At 34.8% G+C, this 12,453-nt stretch overlaps 1 protein-coding gene across 1 annotated transcript in view; it reads right to left on the reverse strand.

The window, feature by feature from the left end:
* STRN3 (striatin 3) overlaps positions 1-5,653 on the reverse strand; it is a 37,296-nt gene extending 31,643 nt beyond the window's left edge. Inside the window, exons 1-2 of the mRNA XM_031553766.1 lie at positions 5,528-5,653; positions 495-568 (exon numbers count right to left, since the gene is read on the reverse strand). Of these exons, the coding sequence (XP_031409626.1) occupies positions 495-568; positions 5,528-5,556 (103 nt within the window). The 5' untranslated portion in view covers positions 5,557-5,653. The remainder of the gene's footprint in view (positions 1-494; positions 569-5,527) is intronic.
* Positions 5,654-12,453: the final 6,800 nt, after the last annotated feature.

The raw sequence follows: 12,453 nt of genomic DNA on the forward strand, positions 1-12,453 counted from the left end.
AAAAACACCACACTCTTAGGACATTTTTCCTTCATTTAAGATAAATTAAAACTCAGTATTTTTTTCCAAGCCAATTCAGTAGCTTTTTTTCTCCCGGCTCATTCTTCAAAAACTAGCACATTATAGCAGCAAACAACAGTATTTCTGATGCATTTTGTATACTTAAACTTTCCTTCTAGATGGACGTCAAAATGACATGAAACGTTGAATCTTTTATAACACTGATTTTAAAAGCAGTAAGAGAAGCAACAACTTAATAAGGAACTGTGCAACTACTTCAAACTTTCATTGATGTTCAGAGCTGTTTCAGAAGAAAAAAGGTCAATTCATTATGATTTAGAGATCAAAAATATTTACCCAGTATCAAATTTTTCCTAGATTTTTTTCCTCTGCAATGTAGTCAAGAGGGAAAAAAGAGAAAGTTGCAATAAACTGAGCAAATGTAGAACAGTACAAGGAAATTGTTCTAGAACAGGTACTATCATAAAAGTTACCTGATTCAAAAGTTGGCATTTTCAAGTCACCTTGGTTCAATTCTGTGCCATACTTCAATTTATGATACTTTGCCCTGAAAAAAATATGCAAAGATTTAACAAATTAGCACAGAATGCTTTTATCAGCTCAAATATTTTCCTACTCCCATTTAAAACAAGCATATTAACGGAACACCCCTTATTCCAAATACAACGTACAATAATTACAGTATCATACAATTAATTCTAATTTTTCCAAGAACACTATTTTGAGAAAGCCTTCTTATAATTATCAAACAACACAAAGGTGAGAATTGAGTATTTGCTCTGTTCTCCAAGATTTTTTATTTTTATTTTTTTTTAAAACACTTCAATTATTTATCATGGATCATTTCTTCAGCTGCACTACTGTCACAGCCTAAACAATCAAACTATGATTAATGAATGTCATATTCGGGATCCCTACTTATCTGCCACCTTCAACTCCCACTCTGCCTTTGCATGTTAGAGATTTTCTCCCTCTAAGGAACTACACTGTAATGCTATCTGCTCCCATCACATGTAATCTTACTGATTTTATCTCCCCCACTGACTTAAGGCTTAGCTTCCAATCCCTCCTCAATCCACCTATGCAAGTGTGCCCTCCTGCTTATCTCCCAGTCTCTCAATGCCTATCCTCTCCTTTTACATCAGTTTTTAAAAATCAGTCATAGTGAAACTTTTCCACAAAGGCACACATGAACTACCCCAATCACCTTCTCAACTAAGGATGCTTACCAAGAACCTTCAAAGTTCCCTTTATATCCAGGAAAATCATATGCACTATCCGCACCTATATCCTTTAATTCTCTAACCTTATCCTACATCACTAACAACTGCTTTTCCCTCTGCATAAATCCCCTGAAAATAAATTCTCAAGATTTCAGTAAAAAGAACTCTAGATGTTCCATGGTAGAGAAAGAATGCCAAAAGAAAGTCAACAGTCAGTCACATTTTAAAGAAGTCTCTAAAACACAGCAAACTTTACACTTCTAAGTTAAATATTTGACTGAATCACATCCAGTTTCTACCAATTTTAAAGACAGTCCCCACATACGAAGATATTAGAACTTCTTGGGAAAAGGTACATAATGAAACAAGCTGGACAAAAACAAGGATACATATAAAAAATTCCCTTTCGAATAGCCAATCCAATGCTAGAAGTTTTTTCAAAATTCAAGACAAAAATATCATCCCAAACGCTGCCTGACATGAGCGATGGTATAGAAAACTTCTAAATTACAAAAGTTTCCACCAAAATTGCAGGCAGTTAGGTGCAGTCTCATTAACAAACTGTCAGTAGATGGCACTATTGACCCTTTGTAACAAGAAAATTCTGCATTTTGTAGCAATTACACTGTAGCTGAATAATCTGGCTGAATGACAATTAAATACAAACACAAGTTTTTAAGTTACTTGAATGTATTTCACCCATCTACTAGTAAGACTGTATACACCAGGTACTCACTTCAACCTGAGACAAAGCTTTGTTACACCCTGTAAAAGGGCAGAGGCATTACAGATAAAAGTATACAGACTACAATTTATGAAGTACTGTAGTACACCTTGGGTAAAAAAAAATAATTAGAAAATGACACTAAGTAAGAAACTAAGTCAAATAAATTCATAAGTGAAGCTAAGAAAGCACTCTAGTTAAAAAGCCAACCTATTTTTTTTTTCCAATTCACAGCCATTGCAAGTGATATTTGAGTTTCATTTTGTAACTGTAATTTCAAAGCATAATCAAATTTCTGTTTTGACTGTTCCTTACAGAGTATAATTAAGTATTTGATCTAAAAAAATATACCAATGACAAGCCACTACAAATAACATAAAATACTGCTGCATGTAATTTGATCTATTTGGTCTTTCACATCACATTTGATTCTCAGCTTCATTTTTTACAGGAAGAAATACTCCTCCATATTTTCCACATAACCTAGGCAAAATTATTATGTATTTTAAAAATCACTAAAAAGCTGCATTGTTGTTCATGAGTCAGTGACATTAATTCCCATCCCATACCACACAGTAATTTAATTTTGCAAGAGGAATCTTTTGAGTACTGACTTGCTATTCTTCTGAAGCTAGGTTTCCATGAATGGAGGAATTAAGAGAAGACAGAATGCCTCTAAGTGCATTCAATTGTTTGCTGCCACTTATCCATTGAATTCTACCACCAAATTGCAAGAACTGGAAGTAGCTCCAACCCAAAAAACACAAAGTGAAAATACAGGCATAGTTTTATCATCTCAGAAAGTATTATTAATTTATCACTACATGAATTACGATTGGAGTGGCTCAAAGCATGCATCAGAATAAGTCTGGCTATGTCTGCAGAGTGCCATAAAGACATATCTGCTAGCAACAAACAAAAAAATCCCAACTCATATACATAGCCTTTTAAGGTACCATACTGTTACAAAAATTCATAAGCTGACCCAAAACACTCAAAGACATTGAAGTAACAAAAATTTTCTTCTGCAAAATATTACACTTATTACATACTTGGAGAGAAATACCAGAAATACTAAACTACTCCACAGCTACTACCGCATTTTATTTAATCTTACAAACCAATGTCCTACTTCATGTTCTTCGTCTGAAAAACCATGATTTCATCATAATGAGCTTTTTTTTACTCCCTATAATTTAACATTTCTGCATGAAACTATTTGACAGCATGAGGAATTTAGCAATAGAAGGAAAAAGGTGAGGGAAGAAGTCAGGTATAATACTGAAAACTTCTCAACATTGAGATCAGAAATCCTCTTTTTTTTTTTGTCTTCAGGCTAGTTTCTTATCATTTGCTAGTCTCGCCTGCAGAACACCAAAGGCAAGAAAATATTAACTCCTATCACCTTGAATTCTTCGTTCAGAGCAACAACAAAAGCTAACATATCATTCTTAGATGACATACTAAGAAATCAGTAGCTGCTTGCTCTCCTTAATCAAATCACAATACTTGCACAATTAGATCCCCTCAAACTACTGGGTGTTAGCAGCAAAAAGTATGAACTGCTTCCTCATTGCCTCCCACTCACTCACCAATCAAAGCCAGAGTTTCAGTTCGTGTTTTTAGCAATCTTCATGACAATTTTGCCTGGGGACTTAAGCAAAGATTTACCTTCTGAAAACTAAGCAGCATTGGGTTGTATCCAGCAGCTAAAATAAACTGTGTGTTTCTTCTGCTGTACATATGATTATGAATTTCTTCCTCATTAGATGAATTCTGGAATTTCATGGGAAGTCAAACTACAGAGGTAGTTTAATTTCAAGGGAAAGCATCAACGAGTCTTCAACAAAACCATTAGCTTCACATTCTGCCTTCACACTGCAGCTATAATTAACTATCTTTGATCTATCGAAGTAAATAGGCAATCCCCACAGCCTTACAGCGTATATTTGCAGCAAGTATATGTGCAGCACACAAAGAGTTTATCATTGCTAAAAAAAAAACAACAAACTGCTTTCCTTCTTCTGTTCAATGTTCCTTTAAATGAGAAGGACACCACCTGCTCATCACAGCTCTCATCTGACTGGAATTCAGAGTCATTTGCACACTGCTAGTATGATCCAACAATGTAACTCTTAGTCTTACACCAGTAGGAAACTTGAATTACTTTCCACCCCAACACCTCCCCAACAGAAGTGAATGAAGCAGCTCCTTGCAGACTATTACCTCACCAGAAAACACATGAGGTGATGCTATGATCTGCAATATAAACATACACCGTGTTCTGAAGTACACCTTTATACAAGATGTTTCACACACAGATATGCAGTTATCCTTGCCAACACACTAGTTTTTTGTAAGAAACTGACTAATCAGTTGTTTCTGTACTTCTTAGCTACTTACAATACTATTTATAATGTGAACTATGTTCTGTCTTGGACAACTAAGCAAAACTGTCATAGTAATACATAGTTAGGTCTCACCTGGACTCGTTTTCATTTACACTGGAAGGAACATTCCCCACAAATCTAAGTAAACAAAGGCTGACTACTCTTTTGCCAGACCCTTAAAAAGCTCACACAGTTGGATTTGGCTTCATTTTGAGAACAAGATAAAATTAAATTTAAGAATGTAGTCCATTACTGAAAATACAGGCATATGATAAGTCTGTCTGCCTAGCGCTTTTACAAAATACAGGCAAGTGACAAGACTGTCTGCCTAGTGCTTTTACAAAATAAAGCACTATCTTTGGTCAACTGAAACTGACAGCCAACAAGGTAGTATGAAGTTTTGAAGGTCATGAGCCTGCGTGGAGTGAAATATATATTTAATATGAGCAGAAGGGGGATCATGTTTTTATACTATCTGATAGTGATGAGACAAGCAGTAATGACTTTAAACCACAAGAGGGGAAATTTAAGTTAGATGTTAGGCAGAAATTCTTTACTCAGAGGGCAGTGAGGCACTGGAACAAGTTACGTAGAGAAGTAGTGGATGCCCCATCCCTGAAGGCATTCAAGGCAGGTCAGATTAGACTTTGAGCTATCTGGTCTAGTCCCTGTTAGAGGGTAGCAACTCTTTCCAACCCAAGTCATTCATGATCTGACAAATTTTTTATAACATCATGTTAATACTACAGAAAATACACTTACTGAGACTAGAAATTCTAGTGTTCACCACATGAAATAACAGTACTTATTCTTCAAACCAGAAAAGACAATCTATTCAATTTGAACTTTCCGTGTTTAAGACATGAGACCAATTTGGAAACTGAGCAACTTCGTATGATAGCACCCACAAAAGATCATCAGAAAAAGTGAGACAAGAACACCACTGTTTAATTATCAGTAATTTTTTTTCAGTAATTGTGACCAAAAACTCAGGCAGTTGGCACAATGTGATGATGATCCACCACAAAAACAGTGCATAAACAGTGCATATAAAGCAACTGTAGAATCACCTAGAAAAACCATTCACACAAAGTGGAAAAAGTGAAGAAACCTTTCTTCCTAGTCTGTTAAGTCTTACATATAAAAGTTTAAGAAATACATATACGTACCTTTCTTGTTTTAATGCATATTCTAACATTTTTATTCTTCTCACTAAATCTTTCTTCAAGTTTTCTTGACCCTTTCTTTCCCCTTGTAAAAATGCTATCCGAGCCTGAAAACACACACACAAAAAAAGAAAAAAAACAATCATTTTATTTTATTCTGTTCCCAAAACAAAGCATTACAAGTCTGGCACAGAAGAAAAAAATAAAACAAAAGAGAAACTGTTTTGTAAGAATCACTTTAGTCAATTATTAATAACAGAGATATTTCTGCCCAGGAGACTGTATGTTGGTTTTGGCACATAAGAGTACTCCTTGTTTGCCTGGTTTTTTTGTGTTTTTTTTTGTTGTTGTTGTTTTTTCTCTCTCTCATTGAAATACAGGTATAATGTAGTAAGAGACGGTACAAACAGGAATCATAATAAATGCATGTCATTGTCTTATGACATTGTTAGCATACGTTCTTTTATACATTTTCTTCTGAATAAGAAGCCATATTAAAAGATACATACTTTAAAGCCATTTAGTTTTAAATGTTATTATCTTGAACAAAACAAGAAAAAGAAATTAGCATAAGAACTCAAATACAGACAATAAATTAACTATACAAGAAGCAGATTTATTTCACAGATTCACCATAAACTGGCAATTGAAGATTGTCAAAAATTAGAATAACAGGGTTTATTCTTTTTTTAATGCCATCCTATATGAAGCCAAAGATCTTCCCACTGATAAGGAATGGAGGGATTCGAGCAAACCCAACAACTGTACATAACTGCAACTACGATAACCAAGTTTAAAAAAATATGTAGAAGTGATTCTAATCCAATAGAAAGCAAACAGTCTTCTGAAGACAATTCTAACTAAACATAATTTGCATTCCACTAGCAGCAAATGACCAGACTGTTCCACAAACCCAACTTGTTAGGCTTGACTAATGAAAATGAGGATAAGACAACAGAATTCTTAGTAAATAATGCCCTAATATTAAAAAAAAAAATTGAAATTAGTAATAAAAGCGATTAGAAAAATAAAAACTAGTATGTTACAAGCACATATGCTCAGCACCACTCTTCAAAGTTTGGAAACTACTGTATCCACGCAGACTCTACTAATAAAAATAATATCAGAAATAAATACTTCAAAAATCATCACCTAAGTATGGTCACTAAAGTTCTTATGCTCTTTAACTCAAGAGTATGTGATTCTTTTCCTAATTCAGATCTTCTGTAAGTGACAGTCTTCACACCTACCAATCTCCCTCCTTTGGATAGCATCCTTTTACAACCATGTGCCACACCTTAGTCACCAGGTGCAAATGCTGGGCCTTATTTCACCCTCTGCCGGCAAATAACTGAGAAGAAAATGCTATAGCTGCATCTGCCTCTTAAATGCTCACAAAGTATTTCCTTCTTCTGAAAATAATTCTGGATACATGGTCACACACAATCAAATGTTCATACTTACTTAAATTCTTACTTAAAATCACCTTTAAAAAGCCAAGAAAAAAGTCCTTAATAAACAACTGTATTTATACCACTCTTCACAAGGTCCAAAAGGTTTAACAGAAAGGTTGCCAGGAAAGAATACACTTTTTAGACAGTTTGTCACTTATGTCAGAAGTAGCGGATATCTTCTGGCAGACACAATTCTAGCTGTAGGGAACTTTCCTTTTTCCTCTCTCCACTGTAACTGTCACATGGTTAAAAAGTAATTGAAGTTATCTGTACAAAAGACCTTCAGAATACTGCTAGACATCAAGGCCCTCCATACAAAATAAAAATAAGATTAACTTACACAGATTTGCTATTAAGCTAGGCTAATTAACTTCTTTCCTCAAGTCCTCAATTGAGCAGTGAGGATTGCCAAAACTATCAGTTGACATTTTTGTGTAACATTAAGCCACAAGAATTAACATATGATTTCCCAACAGTGATTTTTTGGAGAATCAGTAAATCTCAGGTTAAATACAAAAGATGAAGTAAACAGATGTCTCCCACAGTTGTTAAGTTCCATACAAAAACAAACACTGAGAAAATGTTCTTTATGTAATACTGTTTTCAACCCTAAGGTATTCCTTTCCTTTGAAAGAATTCTCTGTAGAGTAGGAGCTGGTAAGATTTATGACTGTTAATGACTCATTAGCACCAAAACTGGGAAACAAAATGACCCAAAGGGTTTACTACTCACCTTCCCCCTTACAAGACAATTGTCTACATTGCTTTCAATCAATTTGTAAACCTCTAGGTTTACAAATCCACCTCCTCCAATTTCTGCTTCTCTTCTAGGGTGACATTACTGCTTTTGCAGACACACACTAAGCCTAATGAGGAGATCTTTATTTATTTTTTACTCAGTTCTGAATTACATCAGTTTCCTGACCCTACTCTGTAGGGCCATGGGAGTACTTAAGGCTGGCACAAGGGATACAAACAGGATACCAAAGTAACTGACCATCAAATAACAACAGGACCAGCTCACAGAAGTCCCAAACAAGTACAGAGACCAGGAAACTCAGAAGACAAGCCTCTCGCCTCTTGACCTACAGATTCAAATCAAAATCTAGAATAACATCATAATATCTATAAAACAATATTTCTGTATGCAAAAATATAATTTCCCTTGGCTTAAAAAAAAAACACACCAAACAGCTGAATTTAGTTACGTATCATTGCTAGATATCGTTGCTATCCTTCCCCCACATCCCCCATCCAGACAGGACTATGCTTCAAATTCTTCAATTATAAACCAAGTCAGAAGCTTATTTTTCAGGGCAGATTCTTCCTCTTTCACTAGACTGCCCATTTTCATATTTATTTTTCCATCTCTCTGAATCTGCTATTTTTCTACAAAAATCAGTAACACTTGCTAACTCTGAGATTCCTCTACACCTTGGTCCTCACCCATAAATAAGAGTACTATCACATGAATTTGCTGAGTTTTCTTATGAAAGTGAATTCAAAGAGCACGCTCCTAGAATACTCCATATCCCTTCCTCTGCTTAATCAAAACATAACACAACATTTTAAGCACCTTGCCAGCAAACTTCCGTGCAACTTGAATAAGTTAAAGTACCAGAATTTCACATTGAAGTTGATACATTAAAAATTTGAAGAAACATTTTCTGGGAGTAAAATTAAATTTTGTTTTGCTTTGTTTTTAAAGAAACTTGAATGGTCCTAAAATTTTTAAGAATTGTTGCTCTGCATTTCATATGCTACCCTTTAACCTGCATTTTATTGCTCTGGTCACACAGAAAAGCCTGACTGCAAGAGAATCTTCACCTCAACTAAACTTATTAAGAGGAAAGTTATTATACTGTTCTAGGCAGGTAAAATCACATATGCAAACTAAAGGTTATTTAATAAGTTATACATAGGCTTTCAATCTTACTATATTAATAAATTCTGATATACAATAATCAACCAAGAACTCAAACCTAGTAAGACCTATCAAAGAAAAAAAGCAGCATGGAGTCTGAATTAAATGGCAAAGCAAGTAAGATTGATTAAAGAATTTATCTTATGTTTTCGAAATACTAACACTTCCGTACAATTCAGGCAAATGATTCTGGATTCAAATGATTTGGATTCTAATGGATTTGCCAATACAATGACACATTCTTATTTCAGCTGCAAACACTGATAACTCCTCCAAAGAGTATTTTGTTTTAAAAAATAAAAAAACAACTGTATGTAAAGCAATAAGAAGAATTTCAGTATATCCATAGAAATCTGATGATGCTATCTTTGCGTTTTAACTATAATTAATACTTAAGCTGTTAAATAGACTTGGGCAAGGAAAAAAAAAGAGCTAAACTACTCTAAATAATTGTACAGCATTTATTTATTTGAATCAAGCTTTAAATTGCAAGTTAAAGTCTCTAGTAAGATTCTCACTCTAAAAAGCTGAGCAGTGAGACAGGCACCGCTGTTCATATCAGGACTGTGCATGTTTCAGTGGCACAGCACTTTAAAGTAAGTTTGTGCCCAGAAATTTTTAAAAAACACCTGTCATCTTCCCGAAAAAATATTGCATCTCACTTCACCCTACTGGCATTATATACTGCTCGGCAAAAGTTATCCATTCCACTTGAAGGAGTGGCAGCCCAGAGAAGGCTGCAATGGGAAAGTAGGCAGTATGCACTCCCAGAAGCACAGAAACAGTGAGAGATACAGGGTTAGGAAGAGATAAAAAGTAAATCACACAAACTCTCCATAGTTTACTTTTCTTCATGTTGCAGCTACTGACACACTGAGACAATATTTAAATCAATTTCAGGAGAGGTGAAGTCAATCTGATTGTTACCATCTACATACTTGTAACAGAATAACTCAAATGCTTGGTGCCACAGTGACAGCATCTGTGTCTGTGCATGCCAGCACTGCTCCCCACACCTGATAATTTTGGCAGGCACTTTATTTTAGCATCATAACTCCTGCACTAACCAATCTGCACTTTGCTTTGTACCTAAAATGTAAATCAACAAGAACATAAACAATCCGGGCAGAACCAAGGCCCAGTAATTTTTAGTTGACAGGTGTTAACAGTCAGAATTAATTCTTTCTTTAATTAATGGACAGTTAACAGAAATGCCTTCAGGCACTGGATTATCTAACTTAACAACAAACTCATTTTCACCTTCAAAAAATACCTTTCATTTTTAACCTTACAGTTACTCAATCTTCAACAATATCCATCCAGTTTTACCAAGAAACAACCACCTTTGCATACAAGCATCAATTCAAATGCCATCACTCAAATCTCTGTTAGCTATTGGACTATCCAAGAAGTAATATTTCTTACTACTCATGAACCCCTACTACTCCATGAAGAGTCTGAATATCACACGTGCTAAAAGAAGTGCAATGATCCATCAAACTTGTTTGAATAGAAGCTCCCAAGACTCTGAAGCAGGCATGTTTCTAAAAAGGGTTTGAGTGAGCAAACAAATGCAAACCAAATATATAAATGAAGCTCTCTTTACAATTAGGGCTGTTTGAATACATATGCATTCTTCCTTTGGTATGCATTTCCTGAAGATCAAGTCATGCAAAATAAACCCTATGTCTATTTTCATATCTTCAATTCATTTTGCATCACCTTTAGAAGAAATAGTACTTCTGATGTGACTTTTACAAACAAAAGTTAATAGTAAGATGCTAAGCAGTTTGACATATCAACACATGGTCTCTCTCAGTGAGACTACAGATAGCTTCAAGAATCTGTTACACATTTTAATCTGTCAAAATGAAGGTTATTAATGCCAACATTCAAACACAAAATACTTCCTACATTAGTCAGTGTTTCTTCGTCAAACTAACAAGGTTTCTCCACAATATTCACAACAGAAAATCAAAAATTACCAAAAAAAGCATAACCTGGCCAAAGCTGTGACATCACTGTACAGCAAGTATTTTGAAGACATTTACCAAAGACATCAATTTATTGATATGCCCTATGCAAAGTAATGCTAAAGTAATCCCTAACGATTTCTTTCACTCAACATCAGTCTCCCAGGTATTTTTCTGCCCAGACCTCAAAGCTCACTTGAATATATGCATTTATATTTATACACACGCAAGTCCACAACTTAGAATGCAGTGTGCAGCAGGTTAGACAATTACAAACAGATGGCCAAGCACAAACTGAAGCGCAAAGCAATGAGAGCAACTGTAAGAGAACTTCAAGGAAGTCTTAGAATTTACACAGCAAGGGTTCTTGCTGGTTTTCTTCTTGTTTTTTAATTTTTCAAAACCAGCTACCGAGAGGTGTATTCAACAACACCTCAAAAAACAAGCAGGCTGCTGTGCTTTGATACAGGCCACCAGTACTTTGGGTTTCTATTTTAGTTAATAAATAGAAAAGATACTGCCTTTCTGAGCAGAAACTACAGCAGTATTGAGTACATTTCACCTATTAGAGCACACACAGCACTTACTTTACTTCTAAGATTGCAATTTAATACTGTGAACACGCAAGATTTTACACAAAAATTAAGGAGTCAACAAAAAATCTATAAATTCTGTCTTCCAACAGGAAAGTAAAATCTTGGGGCTTCTCTGATAGGAAAACTGGAGCACCTAAAAAAGATTATTTTCAAACCAACACTGATACAAGCAGCATTACTTTAAAACTGAAGTCACTTAAAGCAATTCAGCATTTAGACAGTCCATATTTCAATCAGCTGCATTTGTACTGGATCACAACTCTGACAAAAGCATTTTTATTTTTAAATAAAAAGAAAGAAATCCCATAGTTCTATTGGTAGCTTAATCTAAGGGTCCAGTTCTGCATCTAAGTATGATGATTAAGTTCGTGTGTTCTTTCCATCAAAATTAATAACACTAGTTTAGATTACAGAGGAACGCATTTCTCAACTCATTTATACTTCTGTGATTACATATAGAAAAGATTCCTCAATAGATAGGTGTTAGCTTTCTCTTTTTCAAGTGGAGCACCAGGCTGTGTCACACCCCTTAAACTAAACAATTTTCTACTTCAAAATCAAAAAGCTTCTGAATATTTCTAACCCCCAGGGAGAGAAGAATTAGGCTACCCTTCAAGACTTCATTTTGACTAACCACCAAGACTGAATTCTAAATAGATCATTCTGAAATGTTATTACATCAGCTTTTTTTTGTCAAATTTTCAGCATTCTTCTCAAAATTACTACAAAAGAATGGGACGTTATATCGCAGTGTTGCCCTTGCCCATTCTGTACAGATCACAAATCAGGAATCACTTCCCAATTTCCATATTTACATCTTCCATTTGTAAAGTAATAGATTATTCAGATATCTCTGAATTTTTTTTAGAAAAAGAACTCAATTGTTTTCGCGCAATTTCATCCTAGGATGCAGTTTCTCATTCTGTCACTATTATTTGTACTTTCCACGTATCTCCTAAAAGCATAAGTCCCATCTTACAAA

The sequence above is a fragment of the Meleagris gallopavo genome, chromosome 5, assembly GCF_000146605.3.
Source record: "Meleagris gallopavo isolate NT-WF06-2002-E0010 breed Aviagen turkey brand Nicholas breeding stock chromosome 5, Turkey_5.1, whole genome shotgun sequence".
Classification (NCBI taxonomy): Eukaryota; Metazoa; Chordata; class Aves; order Galliformes; family Phasianidae; genus Meleagris; species Meleagris gallopavo.